This window comes from Amblyomma americanum, chromosome 6, assembly GCF_052857255.1.
Source record: "Amblyomma americanum isolate KBUSLIRL-KWMA chromosome 6, ASM5285725v1, whole genome shotgun sequence".
Classification (NCBI taxonomy): domain Eukaryota; kingdom Metazoa; phylum Arthropoda; class Arachnida; order Ixodida; family Ixodidae; genus Amblyomma; species Amblyomma americanum.
This window is the reverse complement of record NC_135502.1, coordinates 63455663-63474344: the sequence shown is the minus strand read 5'-3', so window position 1 is coordinate 63474344 and position 18682 is coordinate 63455663. Positions and strand designations below refer to the sequence as shown.

Here is an 18682-nt window from a genome sequence, read left to right as displayed (position 1 = left end):
GTCTCGCAGCTAAGATGATGACCATGATGGTCATAAATATGGTGGCGAGAGAAAAAACCGACTCGTAAGCATAAAAAAAAAATTAATGGATCAAATTTCAGTTGAGTGGCTCAGGTCTCAGCAGACCAGAAATAAACTTTTTTCGAATCTTCTAGCATTTCAGCACATACTTGCAGGATATATTTTTCTTTGAGTTCATTTCAGTATTTGCGCTAATATCGTCTTATGAACGTTCTGCTTCACTTAACGTATGCTGCAATGATGGATCACTCATTTGAAAGATTACAAAACCTGAGTGCACCATTTCTTAATCAATACGCTAATATTTATTTAATTTTAGATCTTTAAAAGCTCGTTATGCGTGAAGTTAGGTTTTACTTTTTTCTCGATTTTCAGAATCGTTCACAATCAATGAAGATCACAAAATAACAGCTAAGAAAAGCATTTTCCGAAAAACCTCTATTTTTATAATGAAAGAGAAGGCATTGGCATCAGCTTTCCTTTTATCGGACCCCCCTTTCCGTAAAGGCGTATTGATTTCCAATCATTCCCGCAGCTCATCTCCCAGCGGCTCGTTATATTCTTAACGAGTAAAATTTAGTCGGTCAGTGTCACACAGCCTCATTTATTTTGAAAAATGACGAAACTTTCCGCTCTGAAACTAAGCGTAAAAATCGAGCAGAAAATTATACGAGGCACGTTTTCGCAGTGACGTGCGTACCTAAAGGAAAGCATTTTTTTTCTGACGGGTTTAATTTCTCGTTACTCAAATGCCAAACCCGCAGAATCTGCTGATATTATAAAATCTGTTTTTGTTTATTATGATCATGAAAAAATATATTTCATGCTAGGTGACCTTCTGACGTCTACTTAATCTTCGTTTAGCAGCTACAGTGGAGCAAAAAGCCCTCTTTCAAATCTAGTTTTGTATCATCATGTAATAAATGGTAATTTAATATTATATTAGAAATTTATATAATGATTCCAGTGTAAAGAGGTTACCGGAACAAAGATAAAAATTAACGCAATAGCTTACAGCTTGCACAACAATCACAAGTTGTGTGCTTTATTGCAAATAGTTTTATTGTAAGTAAAAACGAATCATACAACAAATGGTATATTCATTGGCATTGTCATTGTGTCTTCGTTCGTGCTTCTTTCCCTATTTTCCCGACCTGCATTTAAGAACCGGTCTCGTACAGCCATTAAGGACCACCCAGGGAAACTTTCCTCCCCCATACTTTGCACACAAAAGAAATGCTGCCATTCACTTTGACTCTGCATACTGAAGCCATCAAATAAATTAACTTTACAAACACTTTCACAATATAAAAAAGGAACACCGAAAAATAAGAGTGACTTGTGGACGAGTTGACTTGCGGTCTCTAGACGTTTCTGTACAGTAACATCAACCAGGACGTGCACTATCCCAGCACCTTTATGACGTATATCGGTTTTGAACAAAAGCTGCGTTATTTACACTGAGCTCAGTGTCCAACGAAAGTGCGAAGTGGCGGCTGAGAACGCAGGACTACGTACAATGCGGTAATTTCTATTATTCTTTGGAAATTACGCGCTATAGAGACAGCGGCCGTCATTTTCTTGTACGTGGAGTGCGGCAAAAGGCTGCAGACCGTGTCTGCTAGAGTTATCGCCACCACATCCGGCCTGCACCGCTGAAACTGCGCCCACTGCAACAAAGCGGCGCCCGTGACGTCACGTGAGCACCTCCTACACCAATCACTTACGCTCAGAAGCAATAGCCTTAGCATAGATTAGGGCGCATGCTCGACTGTATTTAGTTGCTCCAAACTACGCTTCTTAGCATCCCTAAAGAACGACGACAGCAACACTAACAAATAAAGCTGACGAGAGCAACACTGAATTTTCCAAGACAGCCTGCCTGACAGAAGCTTTAAGCAGGATCTCTCTAGCGGCCAAGTTCAGCGCGTGCAACATGGTGGTAACTGTCTACGTAGCGACAAGAAGATTCTACAAAAACATAAACAAGCGAGTCGCGGTCTTCGGCGTATCCGTTGCCACTGAGCGCCTCATCTCCGCATTTTCGTTGAACCAGAGCTCCATAAAACGCGCTTGTACGTATGACCACAGGTTCTGAAACCGCACACCTGACGAGAGAGCGATGCTACACATTCTGTCCGGCACATCACTGCTTTCGCGTTGTGTTCACTGTGCAAGCGTGAGTGAAGCCGCTCACAGAAGCCACGACAAGACACGTCTCTGGCTACGGCTAGAGCAGTTTCGAGTCCGTTGGATCGCGTCACGCTGAAAGAGCCAAACAATCACCTGAAGCGAGGATTCAAAAACAAAACTCGGGCACTGGCCGTTCGGTAAGAAACAGTCACTACACTCGCACTCGCCGCAGTCACCAGCGTCTCAACGTCACACGCACACACACGCACTCTTGCAGCCTGGAAAGTCCAAACATAGACGGGTAAGCATCGACGACACGCTCTCATTAGAGTATTTTTTGTTGCATTAGTGCTTATCATTTTCATTCGTTTCACGACGGCTCGCAATCTCTAACGATGATCATGTTGGGACGGTTGCAGTCACGATAGCCATAGCCCTACGTGTTTCCTTCTTAGTAATATTCCTCACTTCACCATTACCACCATCCTCTGTGTTTCCATTTTTCGCCAGATGCCTTGCAGCATGGTTCTTCGTGAAGAGACGCACGCCGTAGGAGAAGAGCGCCAAAGCGATTTCCAGGCGTCCTGAAGTACGTGACTCTTCATCCAACACCCGAACAAACGTTCAGAAAATGTCGTCACTCTTCACACAGGTCTGAGCAATGCAAAACGAAGTCCATGTTCGCATCAATCAAGAGTCGTGATTCGTGAGCAGTAAGCAGAGCAGATCCACTAGCATGGATCCCTCAACAACTTTCTTGCGGCACACGCTCCATTTCCGACTCTTCCCAGCATGGCTTAGTCTCCGGGGGCGACAACTTTAGTGTCCGTGACAGCTGGATGTGAAAGCTTGCCAGGGTTGGTTGCACCAGTCCATGTATTCTCCGAGGTGGCTGCAGGCCGGAGACAAAGCGCTGCTAAAGTCCACTGCGAGAGGGATGGAAAGAGAGAAAGGATTGCATTTATAAAACTGGCACTGGCAAAGAAAAGGTCGGCTGTATTCAGCGCAAGTTCCTCAGAAAGCAAAGTTGCCATTTCATCTCACAATAACATTTGCACTGTAACGTTATTATAACGGGCCGCCTCATTCTCAGAGTAGAACCCTAAGGGCACAAGACAAGCGAAAAAGAAACTAAGTTTGGGAGGTATGGCGTTTGGGAGGTTGAAAGGAGCGACACATTAGCATGACTTTTTCCGCAAGAACGCACCCGTTTCCCGTTCGCCGTTTCGCAGCCCGAGTGAGCCAAATGGTAAACGCGTCAAGAAAGTGATCACACTAGACACGGCACTTATATGATTAGGCAGTACGCTCCGTCGTATTCGACTCCGTGGAAAAAAAAAGGCACGCCGAACTGCGACGATTACTGGTGCGTGGTGCCGCTCGCTCCCGACCGACTTTTCCGAAGGCCAACTTTCTCCTCGGGGGCATGCCTCCGCAAGAATGAGGCCCGAGAAACCCGAGACGAGACGGGGTTTGGGACTTGGAGCGCGAACCAGCAGCCCGTCGGCGAGGAATGAGGCGGTGTGGGGAAAGCGGAGTTGCGTAGAGGTTGGAAGCGCCCAGGAAATCGCGTTAAGCTAACAGGGCTCCACCGCCGCGGGAGACGAGGCGACTAATTAGAAATATGAGGTTGAAGAATTTCTTTCCCCACAGCGATGCAACACCGGGACAACGGAGCGTGCACCCTTCCCACACCGCCTCAACGCGCCACTTTTGTATCCCCTGGCACTTTTTTTCGCCGCTACACACAGACAACTCTTACCCTCCCGGCCCCCCAAACCCCGTTCCTTTCGCAGCCGTCCCTCGTCTTCCTCGTGGCTCGCGCTGTCTGCGCCAAGTATGCCTAACTTCGATATGAAGCAATTTGCAATGCAAATGTAATATCACCGAGACACCCCCGCAGGTATTTCTGGTCCGAAACTGGGGGTCAAATTTTCGGCAGTCTCGTGCTTTGCGCGCGTGTGCTGGATGACAGGTGGGGGCAGTAGGTAGTGGCCCAGCGCTAGGGGCTGCAGTGCACCTGTATCCATGCCAGGACACCGCTCGGAGGAAGAGGGGAGTGGGGAGAAAGCTTCCCCGAGCGTCTGACTCTGACAACTTTATCCTGCAAGCAGTCGAAGGTAAGCGCAGCGGCGCCAAGGCTGCAGGGTATAGGCTAAGTCCATATTCGACAAAAAAAGCGCTACGCATACACGAACACAAAGCAGGCTACAAGACAAAGCGCTACTCGCAACAAGCGTTTTTAATCACAACGCTTTATTTTATACACATACACAAAAGGAGACGAAATGATACATGTGTGATCTATCCCTCCATCAGCCTGGCTGTGAGAGAAATAACTTTTTGGAGTAGCGTCGAACTAGCTTAGTATAATAAGGTTTACTGCCTGAAACCTGCAAGTGCCGTGTGACTCTACTGGTGTATCCTTTTACTCGTTGTTTTTTCCTTTTACATGCGTGTAAATTTGAGCCTTCAGAATAAGGAAACTAAAGTCGCGCATTGCCATGTCGCATTCTTTGTGCTCATACCTGCCTAGGCCTATTGTTTCTGAAAGGCGAACTCGTACCAACTAGCTCAACTTTTTGTCTTGTTGACACTAATAGGCTAAGTGTAGTCGCCAGCGCAGCGCTTGTACCATCGCCGCCACGCGCCAAATCCCACTTAGCCCAATCACCACGATTTGCAGCCTGAGCGTGGTGCATTGCCTCTATACAGTTAAGGCGACGCGTGAGAGTACATCCCGACAGGAACTTTGAAACGGACCTTCAGCGGTGCGTCGAAAAGTGCGCGCGAGTTTTCGCAACGCCAGCTTTTCGGCACATCAATGATGAACATAAAAGTAACAGAGCTCTCCTCTTGTAGGAGAGTTATTCGGTGAAATGAAGCGCATGCAGGGCGCGTCGTGTTGACGCAAGACCCCGTTCAATCTTTCCGGTGAACGAGTGTCTTTCGCAAGTTTGCTTTTGCGCAAGATGCCCCTGGAAGAGACTCTTTACCTTGTTTGAAACTCAGTACATTCAAATGCGCTAATGTGGAAAATACCGAAGTACTTGTGCAAAGAAAAGGTCTGTAAGCTTTATGACAGATCACACTACGTGCATTTGACAGGTGCCTCCCTCGCTCAACACTCATAGTTTCTATCGTTCACGAAAGTTCAGACAGCTTCAATATTAAAAAAAAAAACAGAATAAAAGGCCGACTAATGATTTAAGGTTCCGCACCTTGCGCCTGCCAATTTCGATTCAACTTCATTATGTACGTTGGTTTTGTTTCGGAAACACTTTCGGTAGATCGCGAAGCATAATTTGAAAATGTGTTGTACAATATCTGGCCAAAAACAATGAAAAAAAAGGCGGAATTGAAATCAAGCACCAACTCATCATTCAGGATTTTCGTAACAGCGCTACGAAGAGCTTCTCAAATACAGAATGGCAAGGCTCATGCATTCCAGAATATCTTGCAAAATTTATGAGTTTACAACGATAACCTTAACCCGTAAAATTAGTCAAAGGTGGAGGTTGTACCCTTGCGTTAAACTATTTTTTTAATAAGCGATGCAGTTGCCGGGAAGCGCGCTAATTTCTACATTTCTCTTACATTGAAGCCCGTGGCAGTTAACCACATTCATGTTTCAGCGCTGAATAACACATCATTCCTTGTAACAGGAACAGCGCGAGCACTCAGATTTCCATGCGTGTTAACGAAACTCGAGTCGGTGGTTAAATAGATGTTTGGTTGACTACGACCGACCGACCGACCGACCGACCGACCGACCGACCGACCGACCGACCGACCGACCGACCGACCGACCGACCGACCGACCGACCGACCGGCCGACCGACTGAATGACTTTCGTGGCTATCGCTTGTCGTGGTGGGTTGAGGACAGCAAGGCACTGCCAACATGTATGACAGAATTCCGCCGAGGTCTCAGTGCCCAAGATAGCGTCTTATACCCCTGTCACACGAGCACTTCGAAGGCCCTCGAACCGACAGTCTATCGACTCAATGCGATCGAGCGCTGCTACACGGTCAGTTTCAATGGCCATCGAGTCAACAGTCTATTGAGGCAACAGAGCAGCGCGGAACTCCATCGAGATTTCGAGGTCCTTCGAGTGCTGCCGAAGGTTGCTAGCGTTACTTCAAGCGACTCCAACGCACACATTCGTACACGATGCATTCACGGTACAAAAGCATGAACAAACATTATTCGCCTTTAACTTTAATGCAATCAGTCTGTACAAAAATTATAATTGTATCTGTCTGGTTTTAAGCTCATTAGGCGAATTAATTTTTACTTTGTGGTTTTCGCGTTGCTTGCGTACGTAGCGTTGACAACATGGCGGCGCCCTGCCCGCCCGCTTCACAGCGATAACCGCTTCGTCGCTAATTCCTCACTAATTCGCTGATTCGCTTGGTTTTGACACGTCTTGTATTCGAGTGACTACAGCAGTGTCTGCATGTGTCAGTAGATTGCGCTATAACAACGCGCGGCATCCGTCGCGTATGTGCAACTAGAAGGGTCTTAAACTACATGCACATATGCATGTATTTCAGCACTTAGTATATATTTATGGAATATTTTGTTATTTTCGCAAAATCCAAAGTAGCGATTGTGGCTCCACGCAAGCTTGGCGTAAGACACGAGAACCATTTCAATAGCCATTGAGATTTTCCGTGTAGCAGCAACATAACTTCTTCGGGTTCGATGGCGATTGAGAATTTCAAAGGCCCTCGACTCAATGACCATTGAAACTGGCCATGTGGCAGGAATATTAGACTTGGTGAGTCACATTCAACACCAGGGAGCTCTCGGCCTTCCCACCTTAACCATTTTTCTTGACGTTGCAAAAACTCATGACAACGTGCTTCAGAGCTCAATTCTGACCAGTTTTCAAGGCATGGGCGTACAGGGCCATGTGTTAAGATTGCTTTTCACGTTTATCAGTGATTATCCGGTTCGTGTACTGTTATGGAGTACCTTAGCACCGAAAGGGTTCTATCACGGGGTGTTCCTCAAGGAAGTGTTCTTTCCCCCGCGGTTTTTAACGTCGTAATGGCTGGCCTTCCCAATTAGTTGCAAAAAAAAAAATTGCAGGCGAGTGCATATATCAATATATGCTGACGACATCTGTATTTGGATTGCTGGCTACCAACACAAGCGATTAGCCCTGATAGCTCTACAGCCTCTACGTTCGATACAAGCTTACCTTCAAGGTGTGGGATTGTCTCAATTAATGAAAAAATTCGCCTTTGTTCTGTTTCCAGGTGTAGGAAGGCGTCACGAGCTGTTGAAGATAGACCTTGGTCACTCTTGCATCCGCTAAATTAATCGCACGCGTTTTCTGGGCCTCATTATTGACTCCAGTCTACAGTGGCGAAAACTTGTCGACACGATTGTCTCATCTCTATCTTCACGTCTCGATATTATCCGTAGAATTGCACGTGAGCAATGGGGAAACCATCCTTCTTCAATGGTCAAACTTCATGAAGCGCTGGTGGTGCAATCGCATAATGTATCAATTGCATCTAATTTCCCCTCGGCATAAACAACTTGAACGTCTAGAAGTTGTCCACAGAAAGGGCCTAAGAAGAGCCAATGGACTTCCTCAGGAGGCTGCGAACAAGGCAGTACTTCATGAGTCCCTTTCGAAACCTCCTAGTCTTATCGCTTCTCAGAGACTACTAATGCATCTTGGGCGCAGAGGAGAGACGATAGCTGGGCAATTCCTTCTTCAGTGGCTCTGCAAGAGATATGAGTCGAAGGCCTACTTGGCACTTAATACTCTTAGTTCTTTATGTCTTAATGTTCGAAGGCAAAGGAAACGGTCGAAACCCCCCTAGTCTTTTCCGACCCTCGACTGTAAGCTCACAATTCCCCATGTGAGTGCAAAGCGCAGCTCTCCTTTGGCAGCAACACGCTAGCTCGTACTTGAACACCTGGAAGCAGAGCATGTCCGCCATCTTCAAATTTTCACGGGTGGTTCTGTGGACATGGTCAAACAAGCTAGCGCAGCGGCTTTTTACATTCCTTCATTGGACTGTGAGTGGTCTGTACGCTTTACTGCTGTCGCATCCTCCACAACGGCCGAAAGTGTTGCTATTGAGGCGGCTTTACGGAAGTTAGGGTCTTGTCCGGCTCAACCTTTTGCCATCCTAACTGATTCAATATCTGCCCTTCAGAGGTTAGAGCGCGGATTCCTTACCGATGTCTTGTCTGTAAGCTCTCTACGCTTGGTGCAGAGTCTGCACAGCAGAGGCTTTACTCTACACCAGGGTGCAAGAATAACATACTGAGGTGTTGACACTCTCCCCCCGCCGCGTGCGAGAGCGCCGCCCGCTCGCGGCCACAATATGTTCGGGGGGAGGGGGAAGGGTTGCCATGGAATCCGGTCGCTAATTGAGAGGGCGCTGCGAAAGGCGGGCCCACGCTGGGCGGCTCGGTCCGGCATGGCGCGGCACTGCGCACGTGTTTTTGGCACATTTAGGTGTGTGCAGCTCCGCTTCTGTGCTGTTTTTAACAAGTTCTTTTATTTTGCACCAAGACCTTGTGTTTGGCTATCGTCGGCAGAGTAGCCCACAGCAGGTGAGTGCTGCGCAATGGGAAGAAAGTGCTTCGTGCCCAACTGCAATTCAGGCTACCGGACATGTGCGGAACGTGTGCCATTACTCAAAGCTCCGTCCGAAAATGTTCGTTTGGAGAAGTGGCGCCGTGCGATTCCTAGGGCAGCCCGGACATTAATGCCCACTGACCATGTCTGCGCCAACCATTTTGCAGAGGACCCGATATCCCGGGCACATTATGCGGAGCTCGATGGAAGAGTGCTACTTTACGCGGAAAAGAGGCCCGTGCTTTCCAGAGATGCAGTTCCTACATTATTTCCTAACTGTCCCAAGTATCTCACGCGGCCAGAGAGACATAGAAAGCCAGCCCGGAAGAAGAAACCACCTGCTCAAGCATCCAAACTAAGTCGGCCGAAAGTCGACGACAACGGTGCGATGCAGCCTCTCCAAGCTTGCTTGCCTGCTGTGATGACTGCAGATCCGGAAACAGCCTTGGAGCCAACGGTTAAGCGACAGCATCTGAACTCTGACTCTGCCACTCTGATGCCATGTCTGGCACTTGATGGTGCTTCAATAAGTACACCGCATCGCCATTTAGCCTCCAGTGGAAAGGTTTTACCTAAAACTTGAGTCGTAAATAGCCGCGCTATACTAGTGCTCTGCATCTTGAAAATTAGTTCACTCAATGAAACATTGTTTGAACGGTCTTCATATAGAGTGAAGAAGCAACGATAAGCGTGAAGCAAGAACTTTCCTGTGCATTACTGTTCTGCCCTTGTGAGCGGAAAAGAGCACAAGGACCCCCACTTATGTTTATTATGCTTAGATCTATGATTAGATCGAATGAAACATGAATTGAGCGAGGAAGCGAAACGTGAATGAGGTTCGTGTGCTGCTCGACCGAGTCCGTATCATTAACTGCTTTGCACAAGATAATTTCATGCAAACAAATTTTTAAGACTGCCACACTACTGATTTTAATTTCAAGCAACGAATTTCTTTTGCGTTTTGAATTCAATTCACGCCGCCAAAGCGAAAATTGAACTCGGGCAGCGGAATCTCAAGGCACCAGAACAGCTCAACTGGGCCCGCTTACAGCGGCGCCATCTGTCCGCTTGCAGCCGAACTGCAAGGCGTGCTCCGCCGCGGCCGAAGATATTCGGGACGCTCCAGCGGGCGCAGTGTCAACACTTCAGTATTCTTGCACCGTGCTCTATACTTCCAATGGGTGCCTTCTCAGATAGGAGTCAGAGGCAATGAGGTGGCAGGCAGTCTCGCCCATAAAGCTCTGTCAAGAAATTCATAAAAAAGTACCTCAAGATGGAAAAAATTTCTTCAGAGAAACGGTGCTCGATCATTTTAGTACCGTTTTTAGTGCGCCCCACAAGCCATGGGTGACCAAGGGACTGAGAAGATCCCAGGCCACTCTACTGCATCGAATTCCTACGGGCTCTGCTCGTACTTGCCTGAATGCATAAGACGGGCACGGGATCGGCTCCACTATGTTCTTTAGGTTGTGTGTGCGGGGATATAGAACGTTATATTTTGTACTGCCCAGAGTGCAACGCGGTAACGTATTTGATGTTAGCTTCCTTCAAGAAGACAGGAGCCCTTCACATTACAGTTAAGGACATTGTCTACCCGAGTGGAAACCGGACATGCAGAAGGGAGGCTGCACGCCTTCTTTTAACATTTCTGCGGGACACTGATCTTGCCTCTAAATGGTGACAGAAAGAACAAAATATGGTCTACAGTGATTGAATGTGCGCGTAGATGGTGTTTTCTGGAGTGGACCATGTTATACTGTGAGTGAATGTGTGCATGGACGGTGGCACTCCAATGGACTATGTTCTACTGTGACTGAATATGTGCATAGATAGATGGTGACTTCTGGAGTGGACTTAGTTCTGCTGTGAGTGAATGTGTGCGTTGATGGTGACTGCGAGAGTGAAATAAGTACTATTATAAGTGACTGTGCGCATAGCGGGACAGATCCGACAGGTTTAGGTCGTTATTAACATATAAGTGACGCTATGGTGGAGCAATTGCCGGCAGACTAAGCAAGGCTATTCCCGCCTGTAGCATACAAAAACTCCACTCAACTCAACTGAGTGAGTGCGTGTGTGTGGCGGGGGGGGGGGGGGGATTGAGGTAGTGAGCGAGCGAGCGGAGGAGAGGGCAAATGGGTAGGTAAGTGAGTGGCTAGGTGAGGGAAACATTTCATTCTTTGAAAAAAAAATGTATTTTTGAAATTATGAAGCCTCGAGTAGTTCCTAGCTCATTTGTGAGCGTACGAACGGTGTACCTTCACTATATTCTTGTGCCAGCTTTGCGCATAAAATTCCATTACCTTGATTATTTTATGCTCACTATCATGTCACAGGCCAAAGACATGATGTCAAGTCAGAAGAAAACCAAGAGCAAAATACGGCTTGCGACAAAACGAACAAAAGTCAGCCGAATTTCCGCGTCCTTATTAGTGCACAGCAGTGGTCAGTATGCCCTGCATTTTGTTAACGTTTGTCCTCAGGCTTCACCTGTTTAATATTCAAAACCAGCATGGTCCTCCAATTTGGGTCGCATAAAAGGCGGGGCCCGGAAGCGCGCACCTACAGTCCCGTGCATTGCTCGGCAGGGCCGGGCCGCGCTATTCGTATTCGCCGCTGTGCCCACCGCTCACTTTATCGTCGTGTGATGGATGGTCTGCGCGTGGATCTCCTGGTGCGAGGGCTTCATCCGAGTTCCAGCGTTCCACGCCGCACAAGCCGCGTCGCTGACCGGTGGCCATCTTCGCTGTCGTAGTCTGCGGAAGAATGTAGAAAAAGAAGAATCCTATGGCGCAGGTTCACGCTCGCCTCGTTAGCGGCTCAGCCGAAGCCGGCCCACCAGCCAGCACAGCATACCGGCAAAACAGATAAGCAGAAAAGTATGTAGGACTTACTTTAGATGCGGGCTAGTAAACAAGAGAGTAAAAGTGAATTATGTTACGGTTTCTCAATATATCCGCACCGGTGATCTGACAGCAATCTGCACTCATATGTTTGTCGTGCTCCAAGCGTAGATTTTGGTTGACCAAACTGAAACCTGATTTTTGAACCGTGGTTTTTGAGCTATTTCTGGTGGCATTTCTGTCAAAAGCACACTGCATACCGATGCAGTTTAATGCTTGCTTTCTACTGCCCACCCGTGCAATATTTATAATAGAGGCTGCGCTGGCTTCCCACTGCTTTACAAATTAAAATGAAAACTTTTGTCAGCCTGCCTTTCGAATGATAAATTGGGACGATTCGTATCGGGAAAACTATCTGCACGCCATCGCGGTATTTGATAATAGTAGTGACTGTAGCTGGAGCATTTCTACTAGGGTAGTCTTGCGAACCCAGTCACCTATGGGTCATAACTATGAGATATTTTATGTAACTTGTTGACATTCACATCTCATGTCTCGGCACTGAGAAGAGCAATATGATTCACTTAACACTGCTGGTAGTTGTGATCAGTTTCTTTCACTAAGATTTAAAAACTCTTGGCGCAACAACCCTGGCCTACAGCACATTCTAAGCTTTTCTGAAACGACTTCGCTTCTTAGCATTGTTGCACTCAGGCATTGGGGCACTCAGGAATTCACTCATGCACGCACGCACGCACGCATATACTAACGTGCACAAGTACCTTTAGCCTCAAAGGTTGCACAGTACAAGACCACAGTTCTAGCCTATGAAATGGAGTGAGAATGGCGCTTATAGTTAAGGATACCGCTATATATATATATATATATATATATATATATATATATATATATATATATATATATATATATATATATATATATATATATATATATATATATATATATATATATATATATATATATATATATATATATATATAACCGGCGCAGAGAGACCTCCCTAACATGAGTAAATAAAAAAAATTAAATGCCAAAAATAACTGGCAAGTGAATGTACCTTCTTCAAAAAGGGGGCTACCGCCGCGTTTCATGTCAGCCAACAACGAGAGTTTTCCTCGGGGGCTGCCATGGCCAATCTCTCGGATCGCACTGAAAAATACGAGACAGCGCCAGCAGCTAATTTTAACCAATAAAGAGAAATTTACCTATTTGTTCTCTATTCGCCACTAACATAAATAACTACAAACATATAATTTGCCGGTAATCTTTAATTTGGACAGTTCAATGCTGCCAAGGAATACTTCTCGCGGACTTAACGCACCGATTTCGCTGATATTTCGTCTTTACGGCAAAAGAAAAGGTAGAGAACTGAAAGAATATGTGGTATCTTCATCCGCTTAAACTAATCAGTAAAATTCACTTCCCGAACTGGGAAGCTTTGTAAGAGTTGCTCTCGTTATCAACTTATCAATGACAAAATTCCACGTAATCAATATCTTGTTGGTCGATCCAACAAAGAAAATCCCACTGGTCATCGCATTATACGGTATTATATACTTAGCAGCGGCTAATCATGAATATCTTAAATTACAAAGGCTTCCTTAACTAGGTTTCTCATCCATAGAGTAAAGCTTTAACTTTATAAATGGTACACGGTTCCACCTGGCTTCATGTGAGGGCGAAGTTTAGTGCTGTAGGCTATATTGTCCTTTGGAGCGAGGTACCACTAACTTTTCTTGTGCTTAGCTCTTTGCTATCACAATAGTGACAGCCGAATATGTGAGAAAAAAAATAAACAGAAATGCACAACGTCCAATAAATCTTTGTTTCAAGTCAAAGAAAAAATGATTGAATACTAAGACCTATGTCCTGTTTTGTGTATCTCACCTGACAGCCAACAGTGTCATATCTACTGGCTGGTGAAAGCGACTTTCCGTACAGTCCGGACACGTATTTCAGAGGGACTGGTAAAATTACGCCGCCAGCTCGATGGAAAGTTTTGCCATTACATAGCTTAACACGACGCTTTTGAAGGAAAAAGCTCAAGTTGTTGTGACATGAAATTATTTTTTTCCTACACTCCCCTTCAGTGGCGACGTTATCCTACTATCCATCGCAAAAAGCAGCTGTGAGTCACTACTCCCAATTTTGCTTTTCATAATTCTGGAGAGCAAAAGATGGCTGAGGCCAATGTGTCGTTTTGGTTTAGCAAGAAAATTTCGGCAACCAACTATGAGTGGCATTGAGCACCGCTTGAGAAAGATATCGCATCTTCTATCCTCTTGGGAGTTACAGAAGAACCTGGGCCAATATATGCAGCGCTACTTTATAGAAGCATTCTCGACCGGCGGCTAAGTAAAAGGGGATCAGTAAATTCGTAAACTACTGATACTCACTTCTCGCGTTGTTCCAACCGTGGTTTCGTGTTTGCTGAAGGAGAGGACAGGAGAGCAAAAGTATACATGTGAAAAACATTAAAATAAGAAAATGACATGCAAATATATAACGCGGCTAACTGAGCGTTTCACTCGTAACTATTGCTTTATACCGCCACCCGGTTTCGTAAAATATAATTTGCGCAGTGTTTATGTAAAACTATAAGTATAACGCGTTCATAAAATAGTTGTGAGTAGAACATATCGACACCGATTTATTTTTATTTTTGATAACTATCCACTAGCTGGCGCTTTCAGTCATGAAACTGTAAGCAAGCAACACTAATATTCCACCAAAGGTTGAAGTTAAAAATGTATTAGCTGCAATATCTACCTTGCTCTGTTACGGACGCCTGCAGCAAGACAAAAAGTAGTATTAACTTCGTAAACTATTTATACTACTTCTGCAAACTACTCCTATTTACCCCCTATATCTTGCTGTTTATACATACCTCTCTTTACTTCATAACAATACAAGGAATAAAAGCTGATCAATCATTCAGTAATTTTTCCTTTATTCTAAGACCGCATCACGAGATTTTTACTTGAACTAATCAGGACTTTGCATAGCTTCATGGGTGCACGCTCTGAAATTCCTGAGGGAAGTACGCATCACAGTACTCCTCCCAGTATGGCGCGTCATTTAAACCTTACCCTCGCTAATAGCCGCTCCCAAACAACCCTTATTTTGAGAAAAGAAGCGAAACAGTCCCGTTCCATCCTGAAATATTCATCGCAGGCGTCATTAAAACTTCGTTCCTGCGCTTAAATACCGGACTCGCATGTGAAATTACAGCAACACGGGTATGCCATCCCTAAGCTCAGTAGTTCCTCGTCCAAAAGAGAAAGATAGTAAAAAAAGACGATAATGCGTAGAGAGGATGGAGAGCCAGAAGTGGCCACTCACACTGAATGCGTTTCCGGATAACAACGATGCTAATAATAACGATGAGTAGAACAATGATGATGACCACGCCGCCGGCGATTCCCGCCATGATGATGAGGTTCTCTTCTTTCAGCAGCAGCTGCGCCCAACCGGCCGGGCCTGCGCACATGGAAGATGGCCTTGAGAGGAACGTTCGCGGCGTCGTCTTTCGTTAAGCACCGCGACCACGTGTTATGTCTCTTAAGGAAGCCTTTTTGACAGGATCGTCATCGTCCTGATAAGTTGGCCACCGTCACCACAGAACTGGCTTCAGTGCGAAATGGAAAAGGGGTGTAAAATAACTGGAGCAAATACGCGTTTAAGCGTTTGTCTTGTATACCTGTATTTTTTGTTTAGGTAGTGACCCTTCAAAGTTCATTGCTTTTCATGGAGAGCTATGAGGTGTTTCACACTAGCGTTGTCAGACTGAAATTTTGGTATCTCGGGGACAAATGCGTGTAACACAAGAAAGAATAGAAAGAGAGATCGGCACTCAAAGAAATGAAATGAGAAGGCCATGCAGTTTTTATAAATCAGTTACACAACACTTATGCTGGAAGATTGTAATGAACAAATATATAAATTAGTGGAAATAATTAAATTATAGTTAGATAATAGTCCGTCGAATCACATAATTTCTTTTTATTTGGTCACGCGAGATGCGCACTACAAAAATGGCTTCTAAGTAAGTGTGAGGCGTCAAGCCTTCTTAACATGCGACAGTCAGGATCCGATAGCTTGTGCCATGGTTTGGCCCCTCACAAATACTGGTGCTACACAGCAAAATTTAGTTCTTCCTACAAACAGTGCGAGAATCTACACTGACGCACCGAAAGCAAGTCTTACAAAGTTCATAGTGCTGCTTTGTTCGCAGCAAGTCCTAAAAACACTCTCATAGCTTACCATGAGGATGTGAGTTCGAGGTGATAGAATTCTAAGTACACGGTTTTTAAATTTTCATGCCAGAGTTTTACTTCTGAGATTTTTAGTGCTACTTACTTCAGTTATGAATGCAGGAACTCTACTTTTTGTACTAGCGCAGCAATAAACTGAAATTATAATGCTGGCTTAGGTTTATGAGGGTGTAACGTCCCAAAGCGACTCAGGATATCAGAGACGCCATATTGAAGGGCTCCGGGGATTTCGATCACCTGGGGTTCTTTAACGTGCACTTACATGGCACAGTACACGAGCCTCTAGAATTTCGCCTCCATCGAAATTCGACCGCCGCGGCCGGGGTCGAGCCCGCGTCTTTCGGGCCAGCAGCCGAGCGCCATAACCACTCAGCCACCGCGGCGGCTAAATTATAATGCATCGGTCGGGCTTTGTATATACGACTTGAATACTTTACTTCTATTCAGAGCAGCCAATGAAGAAATCTGCTTTCTGCAGAGGGTGCCATCGGGAAACATGTTCACTGTGCTGCGAAAATGTCTTCATTGAAACCGAATCTCCTCTGAGGGCTTCAATTCCCTCTTATCTGCTTTTCGCAGCTCGGCAGACACCGGCCCGAATTTTTCTACTTCATATTTCTTTTGCACCGGAAAGAAACCAGATAAAACAGCAGTGTGAGGGTGCGTGTTATCGCGTTCCTTGCCTAAACTAGACATCTATAAAGATAGCAATGCTAAGGCTTCTCAACGGAACAAGCAAAAAGCTGTCCATCACTTTCAAGCAAATTTATCCGCTGTAAAAACCGGACGACGAGGGTGCTTCCCTAGTCCCTGAAAGCTCGTCACTCTCTATGAGTGAGGCGCCCTTTGCGCACGCGCACAGACATCGACGATTTGCTGAGCAACACCGCACGCGCCTTCGGAAGTAAGACAGGATGAGGATGAGGAGCAAGGGTTTGCGCTTCTTATCGGTAAACGCTGCAGGGAAAAGAAAGACACAGGGAAGCATGTATGGGGAACGCGGGAGCGTAGCAGGGGAGCGGCTTCCCTATCTTGCCGCGCCCAGGGATGTCTAATGAGGCGGGTGAAACGCACTGGCCTCCGCTTTCCCGCGGAGGGGATTATACAGCACCGCCGATAAGCGGCGATCCAGATTGCTTTGGGCTCCTTTCAGGCGATTACATTGACTCCTGTAAAAGCAGCTGCCAGCTCGGCTCCGGAAGACTTAGCCCCTCTATGCTCTGCCCGGGTCGTTAAAGCCGCTGCTCCGCCGCACTGCCCGTTAGCGCACGATTCTCGGGCCAGCTGAAAGAGGGGCCCACGCTGAGATAGCTTGTTTGTTTCGTCCAGCAAGTAGTTCCTTACGCCTTTAGTTAACATTTTTTTTATTTCCTCTCCTCGTTAGCACGGTGACCTGTCAATCACTGCTGCATCTTTCTTGATGAAGATGGAAAAGCCCGGCCGCTGCAAAAGCTGCTCTTTTTCCTGCGCTAATGACCATAAGCCACATCTCATTTGCTGCCCTGATGTTTCAGCTTGTTTGTGTATTTGGAGCGAGAAAATGTGCCTAGAGTGCGCATGAGCCTTGCCTAGGGCAAATTCGTATGGCTCGTCGTCTTTCCATTCGGTTCTGAGCGCCTTAAAACATACAAAACACGTTGTCCCGTCCTGTGTACTTCTTCCTGTGTCCTTGTGTTTTGTAGCGCTATAAAGAACTTAAAACATACAGTTAACTGATCTCTGACTCTGAAGATAGCGGCCTTTTGTTTCCTTCAAACATGACAGTAACAAGCGTAATAAAGATTATTTCTGCCACGAGATTCAAGACCAGCTTGATTGAATTTGAATTTAAACTTCTTCACCTTAGCTTTATAAAGTGCAGTTAACTTATCTGCGTTGACAAACTTCGAAAGGAGGTGTTCGCAACTCTCTACCCACAATTCTTCAACATAATTTAACCACTGCCCGCACAAACTGACAGTTGTGCTTTTTTCCGCAAAGCTTTTATGACCAGCGTGCTTCTGCTATCGGCATTCCAATATCTCAGTTTCTTTCTCTTGCATTTTGCTTTTGTATAAGGAAGGTCGGATGAGCGAAAGAAAGTGTTATAACTATGAAAATTAAAATACTAAAGCATTTTTAATTATTTGTTCAGTCGAGGAAAAGCAAAAATGGTCCTTCACAACGATCAATTGCATAGTAGCCACCGCTATGCATCATCAAAACAAGCAAAGGTAAAATTTCAAAAAAAAAGACAAAAGAAAAAAAGCAGTTCGAGAAACATTATTTTTCTACTTCCAAGTGTTCGAAGCGAAATCTCCAAGGCAGAGTAAACCAACCAAATTAAGAGTTTCGGTTACAATCTTCCTGATAGCAGACAGATGGCTACTAAGAGGCTCTACAAGTTTTTAAATCACTGCAGTAGAAGAAGGATTCCTCCGCGCCTGGGGCTCGAACCCGGCTACCGCCTGTCCAGGGCACCTCTTCGAAGCAGATGTGTGTAAATTTTCTTTGATGTGTGTAGTGTAGGTTTCAGTCAAGAGAGTAATTGCTGAATATCGTCTGCCTAGCCGAACTCATACGGCTACAAAGGAATGCTACCTATTTTAGTCTAAAGATAGCTACAGAGCTTCCTGCTCCTTTCTTAACAATTGTTGCTGTAAGAAAGCTGCATAGCTTCCTTTTTTATCCGTATGACGTCGCTCAGAATTGTAGTGAAGGTAACCAGTAGTAGTACTAATAGTAGTAAATTATAAAGTAATAGTAATAGTAGTAACTACTTTCTTATAACGCTTTTCAGC

The 18682-nt window shown here is 45.6% G+C and overlaps 1 protein-coding gene across 2 annotated transcripts in view; it reads right to left on the bottom strand.

The window, feature by feature from the left end:
- Positions 1-1037: 1037 nt before the first annotated feature.
- Positions 1038-18682, bottom strand: part of LOC144093604 (B-cell receptor CD22-like) — a 208997-nt gene continuing 191352 nt past the window's right edge. Inside the window, exons 11-15 of one of the 2 annotated variants that reach the window (XM_077627162.1) lie at positions 14971-15108; positions 14025-14058; positions 12686-12777; positions 11398-11520; positions 1038-3080 (exon numbers count right to left, since the gene is read on the bottom strand). In XM_077627162.1, the coding sequence (XP_077483288.1) occupies positions 11450-11520; positions 12686-12777; positions 14025-14058; positions 14971-15108 (335 nt within the window). In that variant the 3' untranslated portion in view covers positions 1038-3080; positions 11398-11449. The remainder of the gene's footprint in view (positions 3081-11397; positions 11521-12685; positions 12778-14024; positions 14059-14970; positions 15109-18682) is intronic. The other variant, XM_077627163.1, reaches the window with a different exon arrangement.